The sequence below is a fragment of the Azolla caroliniana genome, unplaced genomic scaffold, assembly GCF_043228905.1.
Source record: "Azolla caroliniana isolate FFs.n. ecotype wild unplaced genomic scaffold, voAzoCaro1.0.p SCAF_20, whole genome shotgun sequence".
Classification (NCBI taxonomy): Eukaryota; Viridiplantae; Streptophyta; class Polypodiopsida; order Salviniales; family Salviniaceae; genus Azolla; species Azolla caroliniana.
The window spans coordinates 14,192,075-14,217,756 of NW_028230455.1; the positions used below are offsets into that span (position 1 = coordinate 14,192,075).

Here is a 25,682-nt window from a genome sequence, read left to right on the forward strand (position 1 = left end):
AGTAAATCATTAATCCTAAGTTATGTGTTATGTATACTTTCATGCCATATGAAGCTTATATGAGATACCTTGTATATCTTATGCAGCTTTTGGAAGGGCTTGAGACTGCACCTATTGTCAGAAGCAACGCATTTCATGATAAAGGAAGCAAACCAAATTCAAATGTCTGTAAATGATCTCTTCATAATCATTGGAACATTTGATGATATTTTCAGGATTCTGGTTTGCCAAAGATTCTTGTTTTTGGTTTATCAAAGATTCTTCAAATGTGAAAAAGATTTTTTTATGATTTCAGGATTTGTTGTAAATACAGAGTAGAGATATTACATCCGGCATAAAAAAAGATACACTGTAAAGCAATAACTGAAAACCATTGTTCCATTATTGAACCCTTTGGTTTCACCTCTTGAGTTATATTTCCAACTTGCTTTTAAATAAAATGCTTCACATATTTATGGATCAAGTTTATTGGTAAGGCAAAACAAGCATATTTTGTGCACAACATCAAGATGCGGGATTCGATCTTAAAAAGGTGCTGTTAATCAATTTCAAAACATGACGGCATGGTTAATGGTGCACATTCAAAGCACTGGTTAAGGTGAGATATTATTTGGAAGACGAGTGAGAAACATTATTTAAAAATGAACCTTGCCCCATAACCCATTGAAAGAAGAAGGTTGTACATAAGTTGTACTTTAGACAAACGTTGTGAGAAGAGTGATTGTAGGGCTGTAGGTTAACATTGGCATTCTTGTATATTTGGTTAAAATATTTTCAACAAATGAAAACTATATAAAGTTGTTTATACGTTTAAACAAGTTTGGATGTTAATAGATACCTGGAAAATAAGAGTCTATATAATAATGTGCTAAGAACCCATAAATTTGAAAAAAGCCGTAAGTTTGAATAAAAGTTTTAGCACGTTTACCATAGATTCTTGAATATACACATGCCAACCAAGATTCCAAAATAATACAGCTTCTCCTTTTGTAAAATGCTATGCACAAATGTTGGATTCAAATTTGTTGTAAGTGAATAAATGATTCTTGTCCAATTTTAGAGGAGATAGCTTCACGTGAGGCGATATTTTCTTTTCTTTGTTACTTACGGTCATGACCATTCTTGTCAGTGGAGACAAACTTGTTAAGAGAAACCATTTAGAGATAGTAAAGGCAATAAGCCAAATTTACTTTAGGAATCATTCTTATGTTTATGGACTACACTTTGTGTGTCAGACATGGCAATTTGCCTATTTCTTTGGAGGATGATAAAATCTTATCCATCTCAAAGGCATTGATCTCGCTCTCCATCTCACTCAATGGACGATGTTAAAATCTCTCTCCCTCACCACTATAGGTCACGCTCTCTATCTCTCACAATGAACAATTATAAAATCTATCTCTCTCAAAGTCATAGATCTTGCACTCTATCTCTCTCAATGGATAATTATAGAACCTATCTATCTCAAACTTGTAGAATTAAGCATTAACTGTGATCCTTGCTATAGGATCAAACTTGTCCCATGGATCATATTGGATGGTCTCATGGGCCAATTTTGGCCTTAGAAGACGTTAATATATCTTTCTTTCTGTCTTTCTTTCTCGAACAAGCTACACGATGCATCAGTCTCGTACTGGACCCGGCCAATTGACTTCTTCTTCTTCTTCTTGAATCTTCTTCTTCCTCTTCTAGTTATGAAACGCGTCATGGATAAAGTATTTCGTATGAATTCTTTCTCACTTGTATTCTATATTTATACGTTTTCGTATTTATACGATGTGTTGCTCTGTACTACTACGCATATACGTACATACACACGCATTCCTCTTCTTCTTCTTCGTGTTGTTCTGTTCCTTCGTCCCTTCCTGCCATGGCCGCCGAGGGTAAAGTTTCTTCACGATTTCTCGCAGTGTTTCTCCTCCTCCTCCTCCTCTTCCTCCAGATCGCGCAGGGCTCATCAAAAACTGCAGAAGAAGAAAGCCGCGGAGATGGAAGCAGTCGCAGACGCACAGGCGGAGTAAATTCCGATCTGAAGCTAAATAGGAAGGAAATCCTCAAGGAGAATGAAGAAGGAATGGAAATTTGGGGAGCTGTGGAGGAAGACGCCGATGAAGAAAGCTCGGTAGCTTTGGAGAAAGAATCAGAAAAAGAAAGCTTGGTGTCCGTAGTGGATGTGCCATTGTCTTGCCCTGCGAGATGTTTCAGGTTAAATCCTGTGTGTGGCGTGGACGGACAGACGTATTGGTGTGGAGCCGTGGATGCTGGATGTGCCGGCGTTGCAGTAGATTATACAGGTTTCTGTGAGTTTGTAAGCAAAGGAAGTCTCGGTGGAAAAGCTCTTGAATCTCTGCTTCTTGTACACATGGTTTGGTTGATCCTCACAGCTTTGTTCCTCCTTGTTGGTGCTCCATAGATTCTACAACAGAGGCAGAACAAACGGAAAATGAAGAAGATTCTTCTGTTTTTTGTTTCTGCGTCAATTGACCATAGCCATGCCGAAGCTTGATCATTTTTTTCCTTCCTTCTCTCTTTCCTCTTCATTTCTTCTTCTTCTCGTTCTTCATCTATAGGTCAACTTTTTCCTTCTGTCAGAGCTTTTCCTGGAAAAGAAACTGATCTACCGGTTCATTTTTCAGGTAACCGATTTACTGTCTTCTTCCGTCTGTCATGGTTTCTTTGGGAAAGAAGTAGTTTGTCTGTATCAATGAAATTGTGTGATTCCCATTTATAATGGGAAGTTTTTTCAAGTGCTTCAAGTGCGTCATTTTCCTCAACCCACAATACCCACTCATTTGATGGTTGTAAACTGATTTTTTCTCAACCCACCTCATTTTAGGGGTTGTAATTTTATACCATTTGAACTCTAAATTGGATTTATACACAATAAAATCTGTATTATTCTTTTCGAAAGCTTGGAATACATTTCTTAATGTGTGTGATGATTGTAATCAATAAACTATTGTTCAAGATTCTGAGGGGCAATGCATCTTTAAGTTTCTGCAGCGTGGAATTTCTGGGAATGATAGATCATAATATGCATACATGCATATGCTCAATGATTGGTTGGCTTGGTTCTTGTGTTTCTTCTGCTATACACAATGGTATGAAAGTATGGCAGATGTCAGAAACGAAGTCTCTGTTTATAGATGCATAGATGGCGAAAATCTCTGGATTCATGGAAAAGAAGAGCAATGGAGTTTGACATTATTGATGTGAGCCATCAGGAAGATGTAGATTTTAGTTGCCTTCATTTGGAATAAGGTTCAGAGATAAATCCTTTTATTATTTATGGATTCTTCATAGATGTCACAAATCTTTCTCGGATTCATGGACGAGAAGAGTAAGAGAGGTGGACCATGAATCCAAAGGTAACGGAGATGTAGATTATTGATGCAAGAGCCATCAACAAGAAGGTTTGTATTTTTGTGGCCTTGATTTCGAAAGCATGTTTTCAAGAAGAAGGATATATTTGATTTTAGTGTCATATATATTGTGTCCTCCATATCTGACATAGGGGGTTTCTTTTAAGAATTCCTTATCTAGACAGTCTATGTTATCCAAATCATGTATGGTTTGGGAATTGTTTGAACGTAAAGACTTTGTAAGATATATGTTGTCTGTGTACTCTTGGAAGAATGCATTGATTGTAAGTTAGGCGCAACAAAGGTTATATAAAGAAAGCATTGGATTGTTCACATTCCACAGTGGTTAGGTGAAGAAGCATTGGATTGGTCACAGTTTGAATGGTTAGAACAAGAAGCATTTGGATTGATCATTGAGCAGAGGTAGTTAATCAAGTTTTATTCCTGATAATCTTTTGTAAGGACATTGTTCTTGTCAATAATTATGGTGGGTATGTGCTGCCAAATATCATGTTTTGAAAGGCACATCAAGTCAAGAAGTACATTCTTGTTGGTAGATATTCTAGATGTGGCTACTTGATGAAATTGAAGTATCAGTGGGAACTTGGAAAACTCCATGTCTCATGTGAAGTATATGGTATCTTGACAAATGATTTTAGAGGCTCGATTCATTGCAAAAAGTCCATTTTCTTGATATTGGCTTTTGTTCATTGGAATATGTTTATCCCTGAGTGTAGTGGTATCAACACATTGAGATGTAGACAGCAGGCTGCAATCAACACAATCCTTTGCATTGTACATAGTCATCTTTGCTCGAGATGTAAATTCATCTCATAGATTGATTTCTGTAAATGCAAGTGCTACATTTTTTGGGGACAAAATTTCTTTCAGAAATATGCTTTAGGTAGATATCCTTTCTTGAGAGGTTTGTGTCAGGTATGTCATTACCTCATTTTTAACCGAAAATGTGAATTAATGCTAATAAAAGTTTATTGAATACGGATTATGAGGTGAGATAATTTAACATCGCAATTAATACCATTATGACCGCAATTTGAGTAGATGAAGGAAAAAGATCAGCAATTGAATTAATTAGTGAGAGGTAGGCTCATTATGAACACAATCCAAATACAACATCAATCAGGATAACATCTAGCATGACCGTGGTAAGAACATATGAAGAAAGGGATTAAGAATAAAAGCAATAAGCGTGGATTAGGAAGGGAACAATTTTGGGCTTTAGAACGGACGGGGTAGGGGAAGAGTGCAGAGAGAGTATTAAAGAGGCCCATTAATTAATAAAAAGGTCTTAATTAGGTAATGATGCAAACTTTAATGCAAATTAGAGTATTAATTAGGCCCATTAATTAATAAAAAAGGTCTTAATTAGATAATGATGCAAACTTCAATGCGAATTAGGTTTTACAAATAGAGGTAAATTGTGTCATTCTTATAAAATATTGGTAAATAAAGGAACTTAATGGCAATCTCAAGAAAGGAAATGGTACAAGGCATGCTTTCAATGTGGCTGAGGCTTCACTGAAGATGCAACATTATTGTAAGCCCCCTGTAGCTTTTAGTGTAAATATGTTCAAGAATTCATTTGGCCAATTTTCTCACAATAGAGGATGTAAAATATCTTACAAGTTGGAAGATTGTCAAGGTTTTGCCCTATGTCGCCTTGATCAAACGGTGCTGTGTATGATTGTTTCATAGAAACTTGCACATCTAACCAATTCCTTGATGATAGTATATGGGAAAGTTGCTGTGTATGATTGTTTCATAGAAACTTGCACATCTAACCAATTCCTTGATGATAGTATATGGGAAAGTTAAGACGCTGACACAAAAGATAATGTTACCTTTGTTTCACAGAAATTGGCAAACATAATAATAATATGGCCAATAAACATAGCATTGTGCTTTCCATGAAAACTTGATGTTAGTGCTCTTGCCGCCTTTCCATGCACATAAACCATCTCAACTTGTGCAAACAATGTGTTTGAGATGCAATGGGTTATATGTTTCAACTTTGCCATTAAATATTAATGCACATGGATTGTTGGGGAAATTTCATTTTTGTAAAGTGTTTTCTTTCTACTTTGCTTAGTGGCCCTGAAAAAAACAAATAGGCAGAACTGAAATTCTGATGTTATGCACATTGACCTCTTGATGATCCTCAATGCTCATATTTATGAGTTATAATTGCAACTATGGTATATAATGCAATGTCAGCAACACGTTATTTCAAAGTACATCTTTCTTTTGAGAATTTTGTGATTATCACCAAATTAAATGATTCACTAGAGTAAGAACGATGACTCCACATTCAATCAAGATTTGTGGGGTTGATCAAATGCCTTAACCAGATTAGGCAATGAGTCCTCCTATCATGTCCATAACCATGTAGAATTAATTAGTTAATAATGATTCAAAAATCTTTAAACTCTTACAATAAATCTCTATTCAATCATGACTTCCAAATTCATTATTTAAACTAAAAGGACAACGTTAAGGGTTCCAATATGCATGATTAAAGAGATCACCAAACTTATATTGATTGAAACTTTGTAAGTTCATACCAATGACACATCAAAATGACAAGAGCAGATGAATCTTGTGATGAATTCATATCGAAACATGTAGCATGGGAAGCTCCTTTTAAGATATTTCATAAAATTTACAACAGGGGAATGGCTGCTAACAATTATGTGGAATATCATGTCCGCTTTGAGCATTATACATCTTTGTTTCAATGTCAATTTGCTCTAATCTCCAGTTTTTTGCATTGCCAACACCAAACTCTACCTTCTCTTGATAAGGTTATGTATGTCACAAGGAGGGGTTGCTTTAGCTTAGATGCATTCAAGTAAAGAAATTAGATGGGGCAATCTCAAGCAGTTGATGAAGCAGGACTCTCCCTATACAAATTTCTGAATACAAACTAATTTCTTTTTCCTGAGCATCAGCTTTCAATCTCATTTACTTCAACCTTGTCTTGATCTTTGTTGCATGCTAAGTCCCAACACAACAAATAATTATGGAACTACTGCTAATTGTTTACGATTTTTTGCTTGTAATTAGTAAAGGTCACATTAAATTATTCATTGTTTTTACAATGGATAGTGCTCATAATATAAGAAGCCAAAAAACATACAATGTATGGAAATCTTAACAAGGAATCAGTTTAAAACCCAAAGTGCAGCAATAAAAAGTAAAAACACGTCAATCAAACTTAGATATGTTCTGGAAAACCAAATTACTCTGTCAGTGCATAAACATACTCATATATTCCCCAAATATTTTGGTATGTTTTTGCTTATTTTGCCGAGTGCCTATAAATTTTCTGAATTTACCCAAATGCCCTCTGGGTCAACAACATGCTCTTGGAAAATTTATTCTGTTATTTGAGTAATCATTAAGGTCAAAATGCCCTTTTTCTCAATTATATGGTAAATTCATCCCCTTTTCTTCTCTCTCTCTCTCTCTCTCTCTCACACACACACACACACAGCAAGCATTTTGGGTAGGTAATAAAGAAAAACTGAAGGCTATTTCAATTTTTTTTTCCTTTTAACAGATGGGCTTCTAACCGATAAGAAAACCAACCATTGATATCCAAATCTTTTACATTGGATGAGACCACTTTCTTCTTCCATTTGTTACATATTAGACCTTAATAAACTCTAACAGGTACAAAAATATATAGATTTTTTGTTTTGAAAAAAATGGGCTTTGCAACAAGCCAACATGAATCTCTTCAGAGGAAATCCAGCAACAAAAAAAAACAAAAGGATCTTCAAATCTCCACTCTTGCTTACATTGTTAGGTTTATAAAATCTCTCTTACGGCAGTTACTCATATTCGTAACCGTGACAACAACCAAACCCCATGGGATAAACACTTAGATCAAATTGAAACTTAGCTGGATTTGGTTTGTGCGGCAACTTCGGCTGCAAAGTCTTGGCTACGTTTCTGCAGTCCTTCTCCAAGAACAAACCTCTCAAACCTCCTCACCTTTATATTTTCTCCTATCACGGCTATCTTTTGCTTGATAAGATCCTTGATTAGCAGTGAATCATCTTTGATATAGGATTGCTCGAGCAATGAGAGCTCGTTAAGTAGCTTCGCGATTCTCCCTTCAACAATCTTTGCTCGTATAGCCTCCGGTTTCTTAGCCAAATCTTCCTTCTGCATCTCAATCTCCTTCTCTTTTGCAATAAACTCAGCTGGGATGTCTTCAATCGAGATATACTTGACTTGTTGTGATGCAACGAGTTGCATCGCGAGGTCATCGACAAGTTCTTGGAAGATATTTCCACGGGCGACAAAATCAGTTTCACAATTCACTTCGATAAGGACGCCAATCCGATTGTCATGAATATAGCTACCCACTCGTCCCTCTGCAGTGATTCGGGTTGATTTCTTCTCAGCACTAGCTAGCCCTTTCTTTCGAAGAAACTCTCGTGCTTTGTCGAAATCTCCATCATTAGTCTCTAATGCTCTCTTGCAATCCATCATCCCGGCCCCCGTTTCTTCACGGAGCGTCTTCACGAGAGCAGGAGTGATGGCTGACTTAACATCTGAGGATGAAGAAGCTCTCACAACATGAGAGGATCTGAGCTTCCATGGTGTGCTTGGCGATGATGGGTCAGAGCTCTTACCTTTGATTCTCAGCATACCCGAACAGCTTGATTCTCCAATGATCCTGATTTGGCATTTTGCCGAGTAGAAAGCTTGGTGGTGTGGTTGAGGAGCAAGCTGAGATACACAAGGTAATGCTAGAGGTGCCATGGATTGCTCTGTTCCTGTTCTGTTCTGTTCTGTTCTGTTCCTTTCCTTCCTTTTTTCTGGATAATCCCAACATACCTTTGTAAATTGTGTGGTGCTCTCTCTATATATGCCCTCTTAAGAAAAAGAGCCTTCTTGGACAGAAATACATGGTGAGATGAGATGTGTTACAAGGTCATTGGCCCACAAGACTCGCTTTCCTGGCTTGTCTTGTCGTGCGGACAAAATATGTCCCGAGCCGTCCAAGCCAATGGGGACAAATGCTCATGACCCGCCATCAGTAGCTCAAACTTCTTCCTGATTCTTCCCAATCAGATCGTCAGCATTTCCATCATTCATTCTGACCTTATATGTATGCAAATTGTCTGAATCGACAACCCTTGCTTTTATCATCTTCTCTATCTCTTATAACTTATCCTCTCGCATAAACCCACCATCATACTTCATCCGACACGATATGAGCACCTCCTTGGATTAGTCTCATGTGTTGACCTACTTTTTATTGTAGCACCATGGGAGCTTTACATAAGCAAATTTTAGCCATTCCCTCCTAGTTTTGTTCCATTTACTTGATGGCTCCTAGCTTAAGGGTTTCATGAATCGATAGATAAGAAGCTGTTTGAATTCCTTAATTGAGGCAAAATTTGTTGCCAACACCCATTGTTGTATTGTGCATCCCCGCCTTCAGGGAAATCTCCAACGTTTAGGCATCATCAACAACATTCTCACCTACTTGTGTTTTGTGTGCTTAATGCCTCTTATCCTTTGGTTCTTTTTGAGAAGAATGTCATTCATCCGTGACATGCTCCCCTTGTACACTTCCTTCCTATCCACAAGCCAAATTTGTTTGGGGCAATGTTGCCATGCTCTTAACTTACAAAGTCTTCATTGTTCACAAACTTACCCCATTAATGGCCCTTGCTTTTGTAAGTTGACGTCTTACCTTAGACCTAGGGTTTCGTGCTAGTTTCCTATTTCGGTGCTAAATGTCTAGAATTATTGCTACACATGTTAAGAGACAACAACAGATCCTTGTGATGGGGCACACTTTGTCCCTTTCCATTTCTCCCCCATGAATCTCGTACATTCGACTAGAATAATCCTATAACATCATCAATTTCATGAATTTATCTCACTCCTTGTGAAGTCAAAGCACCACAAACTTCAATTATTTATCTCACTCCTCTGCGACCAAAACATCTGACAAATATAGCTTCCAAGGTCATATATAGATGAGCACTAGGAGGTCTTATTTCTCTCATGTTGCACCATCACTAGTCTAACCACCATCCGTTCATGTTTGCTTGTCTTCATGTAGAAGAAATAAAGGAAATGGCCGTGATGCCCGTCCCGTATGTGTGCACCGAGTTTCAAGAAGAATAGGTCATCAGAACCCAAAAGGGTATGCGGGTAATTTCAACAAACGTTGGTGTGTAAGGGTATCCCGGGGCCCACGTTACTATAAAAATATCGTCTCTGTCTTCGCCAATGAGATCGCTCCACGTCAACAGGCCATCCGACCAATGAAATGGCCCCACGTCAGCAGGCATCCCGCCAATGAAATGGTCCCACGTCAGCAGGCCATCCCGCCAATGAAATGGCCCCACGTCAGCACCCCTTTCCCTCCCCTCCCCAGGGGGGGCCATTTTCCTTATCCGAGCAAGGAAGGGTTCAGCGATGGCGGACCTTCCTCGGCTGCTTCCAAACAGGATCATGTCTCCACAGGCGTTTCCTTCCGAAGCAGAAATGTTCGTGACTGTCTGGTATGCATATCCTTCCCCTTCTTTCTCCACCTCTGTAATCATTCCAAAAGGAGCAACCGAATCATAATCATCGTCGTCTTCATCAATATCATAACGTCACCGCCGCCTCCACTATCTTCAGGATCCACCCAGTTGAAGCTCAACAGAAAGTCATGAGAATGTGTTGTTTTTACCGAGCTTTCATGGCTTTTGTCTCTTTGAGGTTTTCATGACTAAAGATGATCCGATCATCACCTTTATGAGATCAGAGGAAATGCCTAAATCTGTTATATTACCTTAGATTTCATGACTGATGAGCATCTCCTTGTGTCAGGGAGCTTTTGCTTCCATCGTACTATTAGGCAATCTGAGAAACGATCATCATCATATTGATCCGAAGAGATCACTAACTTTTCATCTTGCAATCCCTCTTCAAACAGGCAGAGAACGAAGGAAGAGAAACTATGCCATCCTGCAAAAACGGGAGGGGAAACTTTTTCCATGGCAGCTTGAAAGAAAGTGCGGCAGTCATACACGCAAAAAGCATCAGTCTGATGATAATCTCTCAACAGATCCAAGGCTTGAAAATATCATCGAAGAATTTATGGAACCTGAAACAGGTAGTATCAGTTCTGTCAGAGAAGTCATAGCTAATTATGGCAGCAACAGTGATCTCAATTTTAACTTGAATGATCTTGTGCTTTCCCTGAAAGGTTGTGATAAACCATCAGATCTCGATCATGGTAGATACCTCCATAGCCTCATATGTAAATATGGACTCGATCGAAGCATTTTTATAGGGAATTCTCTTATTCAGATGTATGGTCAATGTGGAAGCACAGACGAAGCACAGTTAGCATTTTACAGATTATTACCTGAAGCTAACTTGTTTTCATGGAATCTGTTAATGAAATCTTATCTTCAAAATGGATATTTTGAGATAATGAAATTGGTCTTCGAAGCCTTGCCCTGTAAGGATGTGATTTCATGGACGTGTATGATCAAAGCATTTACTTTGTATGGTAAGGATAAGGAAGCTATACATGTGTTTTATGAAATGCAGAGGTCAGAAGATAGCAAACCAAATAAGGTAACACATGTTTGTATCCTTAGTGCATGTAATACTCCTGATGCTCTTGAAGACGGTTACGAAATCCACGCTTCCATTATTTACAATGGCTATGAAGTAGATGATATGATTGGAACTTCACTGATTTCCATGTATGGAAGATGTCATAGTCTTTGTAGTGCCAGAATTGTACTCTGTCTGATTGATAAAAAGGATATAATCTCATGGAACTCTATGATTTCAGCATGTACGGAAAATTGCCAGAGTGAGGAAGCATTAGATATCTACTTTCATATGTTATCAGTTGGGGTGAAACCTGATAACTTTACTTTTGTTACTATTCTAGATGCCTGCACGATGGTAAGGGACTTAGAAGTAGGAAAGAGTATCCATTCCACCATATCAAACACTACATACAAGAATGCCATTGCAGTAAATAATGCTCTCATCACTTTCTATGGAAAGTGTTTTTGTTTCGATATAGCAAAGGGACTGTTTGAAGAGATGAAAGAAAGAGATGTCATCACTTGGAACGCAATGATTGCTGCATGTACCCAGAACGGTCATGAAGATGAAGCTTTAGCTCTGTTCCATGGGATGCTGGAAAATGGCTTTGATCCAAGCAATATTACGTTTTTTGGCATGTTAGATGAGTGTACTAGTTTAGCGAAAGGATTCACAATACATACCTATGCTGTGAAATTTGGGCATGATCAGGACGTACTAATTGGAAATGTTATGGTGAATTTCTATGGTAAGCTTCAAAATATGGATGAAGCAGAAGCAGTATTTTGGACAATCTCTCAGCGAGATGTGGCTTCTTGGAATAATTTGATCCATCACAAAGGTCATGTCAAAGAATCTATACAAATGTTTTATAGAATGCAGTTGGAGGGTATTTTGCCTGACCAGGCGACCTTCATCTACATGGTTGATACTTGTGCTAGTTTAGAAGATTTTGACAATGGAAGGATGTGTCATGTGGCTATACAAAGTAGCCATCACCATCATGATCTCGCCATTGGAATTGCCCTCCTCAGAATGTATGGAAAATGTGGAAGGCTCGGTGAAGCGAAGAGCATCTTTGAACAAATGCCACAAAAAAACATTGTTTCTTGGAATGCAATTATCAAAGCGTGTGTTCAGAATGGAGAGAACAAAGAGGCTCTGAATCTCTTCTATCAGCTACAAGAAATGGGTATGTATCCTGACAAAGTGACCTTCTTGTATGCACTTAATGGATGTGATGCTCAGGAGCTTTTAGAAGAGGGAAGAAAATTGCATGCTATCGTCATTAGTGTTGGATATGGGGAAAACCAGGAGATTGGCCATGCCCTTATTAGCATGTATGGAAAATGCAATAGTCTGGAAGATTCAAACATTGCTTTCAATAGGATCAATCATAAAACTGTTGTTTCTTGGAATGCTGTGCTGACTGCATGCCGGCAGAATATGGACGGAACTATGGCTTTGACATTGTTTCACCAAATGGAAAATGAACACGTGGAACCTGATAAAATTACATATATTTGTGCTCTTGATGCATGTGCTAGCATTGCAGCTTTATCAGAAGGTGAAAGTATCCATAATATGATAACTGATAAGGGATGGGAGATAGATACTGTTGTGGGGAATGCACTCATCAACATGTACGGAAAATGTGGGAACATCAACAAGGCCATGAGCATCCTTAGAAACATATCCTGCAGAGATGTAGTTTCTTGGAGCTCACTCATTGCAATTTGTGCACAAAATGGTCAAGCTGATTTGGCTCTATCCCTTTTTCAACAGATGAAGCTAGATGGTGTGGACCCAAATCATATTTCTTTCACTTGTGCCCTTACTGCATGTAGTCAAGTTGGACTTATTGATCATGGAAGACAATACTTTGCTTCAATTAGTAAAGACTATGGCATGGTTCCTACACTCGAACATTATGTTTGTATGATTGATCTACTTAGTCGAGCTGGACACTTGGATGAGGCAGAAGAATTGATTGGGCAAATGCCATATAAGAAAGTTCCAATGGTATGTTTGAATTTACTTGGAGCTTGCCACAAGTATGGTGATGTAGAGAGAGGAGAAAAAGCTTTTATGAAGTGTCTTGAGCTAGAGTCTGATAATTCTGCTCCCTATGTGATAATGGCAAATCTTTATTCTTCAGCTGGTATGCATGAAGATGCTGCAAAAGTCAGAGAAGCTTTAAAGAGCAAGATTATGAGAAAATAGAGCATGAAATGGCAAGATTATGTTGACTTTGAACAGGAATTTGGCAAGGTTATGTTGACATAGAACAGGAATTGGCAAGATTATGTTGAGATAAAACGGGAAATGACAAGATTAGGATGTCATAAAACATGAATTTGCCAAGGAGTTGACGTTCAAGAAACATTTTCCTGCAAGTTTGGTTGGGGGGATATGATTATATGAGAACACATATCAAGTTTCGATGCGTGGAGATACATCCGAACTTATGGATTTGTCAATTTGCAAAAATTGTGACAAAGTAGAACATGAAGAGTTTGCTAACGAGCTTGATATCAAGAACAATTCAAGTTTGGGACATGCACCAAAAAACCTCCTTTGCATGCAAATATATACTTGGAATTTCGTGGAAAAATGATTTTGCCAAATTCCCCACAACAAAAGGCTGATTCATATTTGCTCATATTGAAAACCAGCTCTTTTGAACCAGGCATTTACATGGACAAGCTGGAGACATGTTGCACCATGGAGAATATCCCCCCTCCCCCTCTCACGGACAAAAAAGCCAGCTCTTTTGAACCAGGCATTTACATGGACAAGCTGGAGACATGTTGCACCATGGAGAATATCCCCCCTCCCCCTCTCACCGGACAAAAAAGCCAGCTCTTTTGAACCAGGCATTTACATGGACAAGCTGGAGACATGTTGCACCATGGAGAAGCTCATATTGAAAACCAACTCTTTTGAACCAGGCATTTACATGGACAAGCTGGAGACACGTTGCACCATGGAGAATATCCCCCTTCCCCCTCTCACCGGACAAAAAAGCTGCTTAAATTCATCACATAAGATCTTGAGCTTAATAAGTGCTTTAAAAGAGTGGATCTTGAGTTTCCTCACATAATTTGGGCCAGTTGCTGATTTTATTTTTGCACTACCTAAAATTCTAGCATGAAACAAAAGCCATGAAGCGACAGATGGTTCTTAAAATTTCATATACGGAATGCAGCAAAAATGTCATTATGCTATGGTATAAAAGATGCTTTGATGATGAACCAAGGAATGGCAAACATACACTCTTGTGAGATTTACATCAAATCTCAAAAGTAATAAAATGAACATTTGTATTCCATCAACTCAAGGAGCAATAGTTAAGTCTCATTTGAATATATCTAAATTGGAATTAACTTCCTCCAGAAAAGGATTGACTGCATCTACTGCTCTGTATTTTACAAGTTACTGTTGATCTAAGAAACCCTGTTTCTCATGCATATTTTGCATACCCTGCAATTAGCACATTCCAAGAGACTTCATCTTGAACAGCAAGTTGTTCAAAAACCTCTTCTGGCCTTTAGAGGTTACCAAGCATGATGTCCATTCCCAAGATCCCCCATTCACTATCTCGTTATGAACAATAGTGATGTTATCCATAACTGCTCTAATCAGAATGTGTTTCACCAATGTCACCATCTTGCCACGTTTTTAGTGCCAAGATGTTGATACAAGGAAAAGGACATCGATACTTGTAATTGATGCTCGTATGCAAGGCCTAGTTCTTGCCTAATGCACTGCCCCCGAAATGACAAATCTTGTTATAGATATCAATGTTTCGCAAAATTGTTGTGAAGATGTTTCAATGCATGTCAAATTCCCTACCTGCCCAATCATGTTTATATAGTGAAATTCAAAACTTTCCTAGCAATCACATGATCTTGAATTTATGCTAATTTAACTCTACTCCTAATCATATCTCATCTATAATCTCAATGTTGTAGTACAAGGACTATATAATTCAGAAGCAAGGTTGTTTCATCATTAATGAAATTATTGTGGCCCACCCTGGATTACATTGCTTGAGCCTTCGCTAAGAAGTATTTCATTTCTTCCTATCGAGCATCCCAAGGTGAAAGCAATATCCGGTGGAAGTACATTAACTCGTGATCAAGGGCATTTAGGGGAATAACTCGTGATCAAGGGCATTAACTCTACTTGACGGGGATTTCTGTGGACATTCACTCCATCTAGGTTTAGTACATTCACTCACAATAGGCTTCCTCATTATTGTGGTACTACTACTAAGGCATTTCCATTCCCAGAGGTTTGATATGCTTTAAAAGCTCTTCAGGAAAGTCTCATAAGGTTAAAGTAGAACAGAGCATACATCAGCCATGGCTGCTCCTATCTAGTTTGCATGTATTTTTCACGATTCTTTTTGTTTACGTTCTCTTCACTAGATTTCTCGACCTTCTCCAACAGAGAACCACTTATCCACATGACATGAGATTCCATGGCTAACAGCAAGTATGAGTACGTCAAGTCGTTTGAGCTTGAAGATCGTTTACTTCCTCAGACTTGGATTGTTGTGAGAATCGATGGACGCTCTTTTCACAGGTACTATTCATAATATCCGAGAACCAGAAAGATTAAGAAACAGAGAGTGGCAAAAATAGGCAGAGAGAGGTTTTCAACAAGTATAAAGCAAAATAAAAATGCTAATAAAAAAAAATGAAATAAAATAAAAACTATATATATAGAAGAAGCCAGTTATGTTAATATCTTTTAAGAAACCAAAAGTGCCTATTAGACCGAACAAGAGACCAACATGTTGCTGGTATTTGAGAACAAACCAACATAAGTATAACTAAATATAGGGTAGTAATGAATCTAGCAAATTTCTGAACATAGATACTAAAAATGGTACCTTCCAAAAATCTCTAACATGGGACACCCCAAGATGGAGAAATCTCTGAAGTGAGGGAAACGCTTATGACGCCAGATGATAAAAAGGAAATAACTTTAAATTGTGCTACTTCTATAATGAGAGCCAAATTGGACTCGGTTCCATATAACATGAGGTTTCTAAATCGTTTTAGCCTTTCTAGTAGCTTGTTATCCAAAATCCATGCTTGAGAACTTGCATCTGGAGCACATATGTTCCATTGTGGATCCCTCGCTTTTGTGACTTGTTCACAGAATGGGATATGCTTGACATTTGCTGTTTCAGCTCGTTGATGATTGAACCTTCGGTAGCCATCTTTTCTTCATTTGCGAGGAGGATAACAGCATGGGTGATTTCTCACTCAAATCTTTTACCTTCATTGTGAAAGGCAGTCCTATGCGTTTATGTAGGTTCTTGATTGCGTGTTAGATAGCAGCCTTAAGTTGTAAAGGGGGGCACATAAGCAGCTCCATTTGAAGTTTCCTACATTGTGGCAGCATTTTAAAGCAGTCCAGATCCTAACAAGTAATGATGTTAATTAGTTTTATGTTGCTCAGATCTCCTGAATGCAAAGTATACATACACATTTCTTTTCTGGAAGGAAATGTGTGGGATAGAAAATGTCCTGAAAACAAGTTCAAATGTGATCGAAGGCTGAGCTATGATATATGGGTGTCTTGATCAAGTTCAAATTCAAGTAACTAGGTTTTTATAGAGAAGTTAATTAGAGATTTGGAAACTGAACTTCAATGCATTAATGAAATCCCAATCTATATATAGATCACAACATAACATGTCTATTTGGTTTCTTGTTATTTGTGTCCTGTTAGCTTTATGTTAGCCTCTAGTTATCAAAAGCTGCAATGTATCATCTCTTCTTTTTCTGTTTGTTCCCAGGTTTGCAGATGTACATGACTTTGAAAAACCAAATGATATAAATGCCCTAAATTTAATGAACGAGTGTGGCAAAGCTGTAATGGAGGATTTGCCTGACATTGTATTTGCATATGGTGTAAGTGATGAGTATAGGTAAGTCATGAAATATTGATAATATATGTAACCGAATCAAATTATTGTAATATGTGGAAGCCATGTTATCAAGATCTGCTAAATAGTTATTCTAAAAGTATATCTAAAATCAAATTGGAATCTTATATAACTTGGTTTATATTTGCAGTTTCGTAATTCACAAAGATAGCAATCTATATAGGAGACGTGCAAGGTATGTCCTATATTTTAATACACATTGAGTGAAAATGTGCACAGTTCTAATCTCACAAGATAGTATCCATCCTTGTTCCATCAACAAATAGGTTGAATATATGCTATGAGTCTAGACATCATGCGGGTTGGAATAGTTGTATATGTCTGAGAGTCAATTCAACCAAATTGATACTCAAGGATGAGAAGTGAGATTAATATCATTTAGTTCATAGAATGAAATAGAGAAAATTCAAAATTCGATCTTATGTGAAAATTTGGGACTTAAATCCTCAACGTCGTATCCTTTTATGTTATTAGAAACAGATGCTCAGCCCATACAGTTGGTAGTCATGCAAAGAGTATACAAGTATATCACAAAAATCAAGAATATGCCCGATCACATATTGCCAAAACAGGCTTGGAACATAAGATGCAAGGTACAGGAAATGAATAAGCGCAAAATTCTCTTATCTGGCTAGATGCTTGACATTATGAAATGGTTTAAAATATAGGGTGTATTGGAGCTCTATATGAAGTATGTAATCACCGATGATAGATTACTAAGGTCACTAAGAAGTGTCAAGATACCAAAATGTCAAAATTGAAATATTACATTGCAAATGTTTACTCCAATACAAGGTAAAAGTGACTAAAATGTATCCAACATTAGCCTTGGACCTCAAAGATCTTAGCAGTTCTTCGAACTTGCTCACACAAGCTAGATGTTGAGGTAGCATCATGGTATCATCACCCAATTATGAAGATATGCAATGAAAACCTAGTGGAGGAGGAATATCTGTTACTGCTCGCATGCTCAGAAGCTCAGAATATAATAATTTGCAAGAAGTATGATGATTTGTTAGATGGGCATGATAAAGTAAGTGTCATATTCAAATCTTTACCAAGAAGGGTGATCACATATATGTGTTTTGTTTTCACATAAAGAGTTTTTACTACAAAGTAGTAACCCCCTTTCTTAGGAAGGAGTCAATACATTATGATATGTTTATTTTGTCCCATGAGTTGAAATTGATCTCTCATAGACAATAAAAAATTTATTCTACTCTATTCTTGGATTTTGGGATGATCTAATTAACATGGAGCCTAATTTTTATGACTTTTGTTGATCTTCAATTCACAGCAAGCTCGTGTCAGTTATTGTATCGCTTTTTGCTGCAACATATGTTTTCAAATGGCCTACCTTATTTCCAAATAAGAAACTACAATATTCTCCTGCTTTTGATGGAAGGGCTGTTTGCTATCCTAACAAGTTAGTTCTGAGGGATTATATTTCTTGGCGCCAAGTTGACTGTAATCCATTTCTTCCTTTGCCATGATTTTTTAGTTTTTATATGTTTTTTATGTTTAATCTTCTTGCTATGTTTTTTTAGGTCATATCAACAATCAATATAATACATGCCTTTGGACTATGGTAAAGAAGGCAGGAAAAAGTAAGGATTGCGCAAACAAAGAGCTACAAGTAAGGGTTATAACTTAATTGCGCAAACAATATTGTGGTTGTTATTAAAAGAAATGAACTTCTTTGTACTTACCCTCTTTTCTTTGTTAAGGTCTTTGTTAGTTGTAGAAAATCTTACAGAACAATTATTATGTGAACTATTCTGAATTCCTGTTAAATATATGTCCAGAAGTGTTTACTTCCTTATTCATTTATTACATAATTCTGACTGCAGGGAACGAGAGCCGACTTCAAAAATGAAATGCTTTTCAAGGAATTTGGTATTAACTATAATACCCTTCCGCCAATATTTCGGAAAGGATCATATATTTTTAGAAGAAAGGTATTATGTATGTATGAAGTTATACATTCTTCCCTCTCGGTCCTTGTGTGCATGTGTATTAAATCTTAGCATCTTTTTAAGAGGGAGGGCATTTTTTTTCTTTGTATCAGGTGGCAGATGTTGAAGCTCCTACAAAGAAGTCCAAATATGCGCTGACCATTGAACATGGAGACATTATTGGTGACGAATTTTGGGAAGTAAATTCCCACATTCTTGAAGTCTAAGGAAGACCCCTCCATCAATCTATGGAATGATGGCATGTCAATTTATTAGCATTAACAGGATCTTAGATCATGTACTATTAATGCTCTCGGTTAGTTCATCTACTGTAGTAAGAAGATAGCAATGTACCATTAAAATTGCAGTGTCCTTGGAGGGCAATGAGTTTTTTGTTTTAGGGACTAACTCCTTATAATGATGATGCCTTTGTCTTTTGTTTGCCATAATATATTTTATGGGCATGGATTTATCCCTTGAACCTTGTCTCAACAAGGGTCCATGATTTGGAACAAATGTCTGATGGAGGCATCAGCAAATGATTAGCATGTGAATTTATAGCAATGAGCCCAAACTGCATCTTGCAGCATTGGAGTTTTGGTTATAGAATTATGACATGGGACCTCTAAGAAACCTTATGTAGTAGAACTTCACAATTTGATATGTGCCTAGATTGAAGTGTCTGAAGCATGTTGAGTTTAATGTATGCATAACTGATTGTAATGGAATAAGTTGAAGGTTTCAAACAAAGGTTAACTGGAATGTTGCCCACTATAACTGAAAATGTAGTTGCTTGATATGAGCTTCCTAGATTGAAGGAATATGAAGCACCTCATGAGCTAGGGTCTAGGGTCTATGTAAATTGTTTTTCCAAATTGGTAAAAATAGCTGATTGTGGTATTTATATCATGCAAGTGTACTTCCCATAAGTTTTCTTTTTCTCTGATATTTAGTACAGTACATTTAGCACTACTAAGTGCTTGAATGAGGATTGCTTTACTAATGGAGATGTCTCAAGAAGGATAAGAGACTTGTACAATTCATTTTTTTGAATATCATGCATGTGTATCCCTGCAATAACTATACTATTCATTGTCTGATCTTTAATACAGTACAAATAGCCCTAAAGAGCTTGAAGTAATCTATTGCTTACTTCACCAGACGGCTTGAGGAGGGTCATGCTAAGAAACTTGTGCAACCCATTGCTTGATCCATTTGTATCATCCAATGTTTTAATGAAGAACAAATATTACTAAAGAGCTTGAATAAGGATGTAAACAGATGGCCTACTTCATGAGATGGCTTAAGGAGAGTAATGATGTTGAGAATGTTTAAAAGTTATAACGGCTAGTTAGTTTCAACAGCTAGTTAGCCCAACGGCCAGATCTTGGCCTTGATAAAGAGGGACTTTCTCCACATGTAAATAGAAAAGATCTCTGTATTTTTCTCCCTCCTAACAATGTATATTACTGAACAAATGTGCTTTCTCATATTTCTTTATGGTATCAGAGCATAGATCCGCCCCTCTGCAAAACCCTAGATCTGTCCTCTACAGAACCCTAGATCTACCCTTCTGTTGGTATGACAGTGATTGGAACAGCACTGTCCTAGCATTCAAGAGAGGAAAGGGGGTTTTTTTTTGTTTCATTTGGGATGACATTGCTATGTGATTGAGAGGTGACTTGGGAAAAAAGTCAGAAGAGGAAAGCAGAGATAGGCCAACTTGACAAGATGGATGATGTGTTCTCAAAATTGAATGAAGATGAGGTGAAAACATTGGTGAAATACATGAAACATGCTGAGATTGTAGCATTTGGAGGTGTGACAGGAATACAACCACCACCCCGACTTGAACTCCTCCCAATTGAGTTCAAACTCGATGGACCAGCCACATACTTGAGCTGGTCGCGTCGGATGATAGGTGCCTTGGCAGGGAGAAGCCTTGACGGCTACCTTACGAGAGAAGAGAAAGAGCCTCCTATCAAAACGAGCAATGAATGGAAAGCATGGAGAGCTACCCACATGTCATTGTACACGTGGCTTCTCAACTCCATGATTCCATCAATCGCCACAACAGTTGATGGAATTTTAAGTGTGAAGGAGATATGGGAGAAATTGCAAAAGACGTATGCAGGGAGGGGAAACAACATGAGAGTATTTCAAATCGAGTAGGTGAGATGTTGTTTGCCAGGGAGATAGGATGATTCAGGAATATGCCATAGAGCTAGAGCGCCTATGGGCAGAATACGATCATTTCTCGCCTGTGACAATGTGCAATGATCCTCAGTGTAAGAGCAAGGAAATTTCTGCTCAAAGAAGAACTATGCAATTTTTGAAACATCTCAACCCATCATTTGATCAAAGAAGGGCAGTTCTTCTAGCCAAGGCTGAAATTCCTACACTTGATGAGGCAATCGCGACTATGATACAAGAGGAGAGTAGAATGAAGCTGCTCTCTGACACTGCCGAACTTCCAGGGGTGCGATCGGAACTAAAGGTGTCAAATTCAAGCGGAAGTGAAAATCGAAAATGCTACAATTGTGGTGAAGTTGGTCATTTCAAGAATGCTTGCCCTAAACCATCTAAGGAGAGAGAATATGGAGGACGTGGGCAAACTAGAGGTTGTGGTCGAGGGGGCTGAAGAGGTGCAAGAGGAGGTTACCAAGCAAACTTGATGGTATCAAAAGAAGAGGAAGGAACCAAGGTGGTGTTCACCGAAGAGGATCAAGCTCTCTTAGAAATACTTAGGAGGAAGCAAAGAGCCGCAGATGATACTTCATTCATGTTAAGGGGTAACATTGCCACCTATACTTATTCGGCCACAAGTACTAGCAACACAAATACTCTTGCCTCTGCACCAGAATGGATAATTGATTCTGGTGCATCTAGGCATGTAACGGGTAATGCTAGTGAATTCTCCTCGTATACTCACTTAGCAATGCGAAAAAGCATTCAAATTGCTGACGGTACTACACAACCTGTAGTGGATATAGGTACAGTAAAATGTACCGACTCTGTGACATTGTCTAATGTGTTGCATGCTCCTTCTTTCTCAGTAAACTTATTATCTATAAGTTCTATCGTACACCAACTAAAATGTGTTGTTTCTTTTGATATTCCCAAGGTGATATTCCAAGAGAAAGGGACAGGTTGGAGACTTGGGACTGGCACATGGCATAGTGGACTATGGTGTTTGGATTGTGAAGGGCTGGATTCAACATTAGCATCTATGGTAGAGGGAATAGATGTAAGGGGATCTAAAATGAGTTATGAGGACTTGTTAATACTTCACCACCAACGCATGGGACATGCCTCTTATGGCATTTTGAGTCAGGTGTATCCACCCCTTTTGAAAAGGCAGATAAAACAAAACTTGTTTGTGATGCATGTGAATTTGGTAAGCTTACTAAAAGTTCATATGCTAGTTCAGGTCATAGGAGCTCCAATGCATTTGATGTAATACACTCCGATGTTTGGGGACCATGTCCCACAAGTTCTATTAATGGATATCGATATTTTGTCTCTTTCATTGACTGCTTCTCTCGTGTGACATGGTTATATTTGATGAGAAAAAAGAATGAAGTATTTGCTTGTTTTAAAGATTTTCATAGAGCAGTTCAAACTCAATATGGTGCAATAGTAAAAGTGTTGAGGTCTGATAATGGAACAGAGTATGCTAACATGACATTTAGGGCATACCTCTCAGATCAAGGAATACAACATCAAACTACATGCCCATATACACCAGAACAAAATGGAGTAGTGGAGAGGAAGAATAGGCATCTTCTAGAGGTAACGAGAAGCATGATGATTTCTATCAATGTCCCAAAGTAGTTGTGGGGACAAGCAGTTTTGACGGCTGCCACATTGATCAATAGAATGGCCTCTAGAGTATTGGAGTGGAAGTCTCCATGTGAGTTGTTGCAAGGCAATAACTCTGGAATCCTTCCTTTGAAGGTATTTGGATGTGTGTGTTTTGTAAAGGACAGTAGACCATCTGTAGGAAAACTTTATCCTAAAGCTGTAAAATGTGTATTTGTGGGATACTCTGCCACACAAAAAGGCTATGTTTGTTGGAGTCCAGTAGAGAAGAGATTATTTGTGAGCATGGATGTGCATTTCAGAGAGTCAGAGCCATATTATAAACAAGGGGTAACTTCACCCTTTGATGACTTAATTCAGACTGAAAATATGAGGGAAGGAGATAATTGTGAGAGGTTGCTAAAAATAGGATCAATTCCTTTGTTGATCCCTACATCAGCTGAGAAACAAGTGAGCGTAGGAGGTACGGAAGAAGAAGGAAACGAAGACGAGGAGCCTATATGTGTTGGGACTCAAGCTGAGGGGGAGCTAAAGGTGTATACAAGGAAGAGGAGGCAAAAAGACAGAAATGTGAACACGTCTTCAGCACCACATGTGCCATCAAGTTCCATGTCCCGACCTGCCTCGACTTCTGAAATACCTACAGAACTCCCGAACCTAGAAATCACAGGTGATATGATTTCCTCTCCTCCTATCAAGATTAGGAGGACCTCTCGCAGTAATGCAGGGGTCCCTCCTAATCGTTATGGTTTTCCTCATGATATTGCTCAGTTTATCTCTTATTCTAACATATCAGCTACACATAGAGCATTCATTGCATCATTAGACTTTGTCACTTTACCCAAGTGTTGGCAGGTTGCTAAAGAATATCCAAAATGGAAAGCAGCCATGCAAGAAGAACTCGGAGCTCTTGAGAAGAACAAAACTTGGGAGATTGTGTCACTACCACCAGGAAAGAAGGCGGTTGGGTGCAAATGGGTGTTTACAATAAAACAGACCCCAGAGGGAAAAATAGATCGATACAAGGCACGATTGGTGGCTAAAGGATATAGTCAGACATATGGCATTGACTATGATGAGACTTTTGCACCTGTGGCAAAGATGAGCACTGTTAGAACACTTATTTCCTTAGCATTGAATAAGGATTGGAAATTACATCAATTAGATGTAAAAAATGCATTCCTTCATGGAGAGTTGATGGATGAAGTGTACATGGATGTTGTCGAATACAAGTGTATAATGGACGTATTCACACTATCCCTTTGGGCCATTTGTGTAATTAGCATAAATGGTAGTTGCCCTAAGTCGGTCACTATATATAGTGACCTTGTAACCTTTTTGTAAGGTTGGGTGTTGTATTATTGTTTCTATTGAATAGAAAGTCTTTTGTCTCTCTCTCTCTCTCTCTCTCTCTCTCTCTCTCTCTCTCTGTGCAACGACCTAGAAACTGTCATACGCAGGTAAAGAACAGAATCGAATGCTTCTTGATCTTCGCATCGACACGGCCTTGTCTCCAACATCTGGTATCAGAGCCTGCACAGTAGTCGGTCCTTCAATCCGCTGTCGGCCGTCGTCTCAGCCTGCACAGCATTCGGTTTCCTGTGTCATTCGAAGAAGAGAGAAGAAGAAGAGAAACGAGGCTTGCATCTCATCGCGTTAGATCATCTTCGCTTGGAGTAAGCCAGCAGGTTGTACTCTGTCCCTTGTGATCGTAACCGCTCGAGGTGAAATCCCCTTGTGCAACATTGACACGATCGTGCTCCATTCGGTTAAACGGCATCCGAAGAGGTCATCAAACGCTGCTCGCCGCTCATTGTAACCACTCGGTGCAGATCGGTCTCAAGACAACAACCCAAATTCGTGCTTCATCTGGCTGATCGACATTCGGGAGGATCAGTTGGATCCGTCTCTCTCGTTGCTGCAGTCAACCGAAGCAGAATCGGTCCAGATAATCGGTTTCAATAATCGGTATTCGGCATATATATCCGAAGCGAACCGGGCTCACTCCGACTCGGCAACATTCGGGAAGACCAGTCGGTTCTGTCCCTCAAGCTACCGGAGTCAATTCGAGCAAGTTCCGAAGCCGAACCGACTCGGGTTCAAATCCGACTAGAACGATATCGGGTGAGCCAACCGGCTGCACTCCAACAAGGTTCGTAGTCAACTCTGAACCGAGCTCCGTCAACCGAAACCAAATTTGATGGCATCAACATCCGGCTCGTCAGAAATGAGTCTACGAAAGTTCGATGGATCGAACTTCAACTTCTGGAAGGAACAAATGCAGGACTATCTCATAGTCAAGGGGCAAATCGATCCCATCGAAAATGAAGAACCTCCAGAAGGATACAAACCAATTGAGTGGCAGAAGCTGGACAGAATCGTCCGCGCCACGATTCGGATGCACCTATCGGAATCGGTATACTTTACGGTGCAATCGTGTACGACAGCATTCGAACTGTGGAAAACACTGTCAGACACTTACGAAAAGAAGGTCGCCGCAACAAAGATGTTTCTGATCCGGCGCCTCTACAACTTGCGGATGAAAGAATCCGACTCGGTTCAAGCACACCTCAATGAGTACGAAAGCATAAGCTCCCAAATCTCGTCACAGGGGACGGCAATCGAGGATGAACTCAGAGCAATGATACTCATGAGTAGCCTTCCCTCATCATGGGAAACTTTCGTCACAACCGTGTGCAACGCGTCAACCACGGCTGTTAAATACTCCGAAGTCACGAGCGCAATCCTGACCGAAGCAGCTCGGAGAAAGTCTTTCGCCAAAGACTCAACAGACGACGCTTATGTAGTACAAGATTCGACAGACCGATCGAACATACGAGGAAGAGATTCCTCACGGCCGCCGAACAATCAGCGAAGACGGAGCCAGTCACGGGATAATCGAATCTGCAACTACTGCAAGAAACCCGGACACATCAAAGCCGACTGCCGCGCACTCAAGAACAAGAACGA

At 38.8% G+C, this 25,682-nt stretch overlaps 3 protein-coding genes across 5 annotated transcripts; all 3 read left to right on the forward strand.

The window, feature by feature from the left end:
- Window positions 1-1,810: 1,810 nt before the first annotated feature.
- LOC147851179 (uncharacterized) lies at window positions 1,811-2,905 on the forward strand. The gene has a single exon (XM_087335401.1). The coding sequence runs from the start codon at window positions 1,871-1,873 to the stop codon at window positions 2,411-2,413; it is 543 nt and encodes a 180-aa protein (XP_087191527.1). The 5' UTR covers window positions 1,811-1,870; the 3' UTR covers window positions 2,414-2,905.
- A 7,152-nt stretch (window positions 2,906-10,057) lies between these two features.
- LOC147851180 (uncharacterized) lies at window positions 10,058-19,571 on the forward strand. 3 transcript variants are annotated; one of them, XM_087335959.1, is made up of 8 exons: window positions 15,242-15,308; window positions 15,404-15,560; window positions 16,786-16,917; window positions 17,066-17,110; window positions 18,233-18,402; window positions 18,483-18,571; window positions 18,786-18,893; window positions 19,004-19,571. In XM_087335959.1, exons 2-8 carry the CDS (start codon window positions 15,457-15,459, stop codon window positions 19,115-19,117), a joined length of 762 nt encoding a protein of 253 aa, XP_087192085.1. In that variant the 5' UTR covers window positions 15,242-15,308; window positions 15,404-15,456; the 3' UTR covers window positions 19,118-19,571. The 3 variants fall into 3 exon arrangements, with proteins under 3 accessions (XP_087192087.1, XP_087192085.1, XP_087192084.1); XM_087335961.1 differs by lacking the exons at window positions 15,242-15,308; window positions 15,404-15,560 and adding an exon at window positions 10,058-10,076; XM_087335958.1 differs by having other exon boundaries at window positions 15,248-15,560.
- LOC147851181 (pentatricopeptide repeat-containing protein At4g04370-like) lies at window positions 10,083-14,065 on the forward strand. Its single transcript, XM_087335957.1, has one exon. It carries the CDS (start codon window positions 10,209-10,211, stop codon window positions 13,191-13,193), a length of 2,985 nt encoding a protein of 994 aa, XP_087192083.1. The 5' UTR covers window positions 10,083-10,208; the 3' UTR covers window positions 13,194-14,065.
- Window positions 19,572-25,682: the final 6,111 nt, after the last annotated feature.

What these genes read in the sequence shown, in the direction of transcription:
- LOC147851179 (XM_087335401.1), top strand. Translation starts at nt 1,871, where the DNA reads ATGGCCGCCGAGGGTAAAGTTTCTTCACGATTTCTCGCAGTGTTTCTC.
- LOC147851181 (XM_087335957.1), top strand. Translation starts at nt 10,209, where the DNA reads ATGAGCATCTCCTTGTGTCAGGGAGCTTTTGCTTCCATCGTACTATTA.
- LOC147851180 (XM_087335959.1), top strand. Translation starts at nt 15,457, where the DNA reads ATGGCTAACAGCAAGTATGAGTACGTCAAGTCGTTTGAGCTTGAAGAT. An exon ending in CTATATAGGAGACGTGCAAG is followed by an intron (nt 17,111 to 18,232) that starts GTATGTCCTATA and finishes TTCAATTCACAG; the next exon opens with CAAGCTCGTGTCAGTTATTG. An exon ending in GCGCAAACAAAGAGCTACAA is followed by an intron (nt 18,572 to 18,785) that starts GTAAGGGTTATA and finishes TTCTGACTGCAG; the next exon opens with GGAACGAGAGCCGACTTCAA.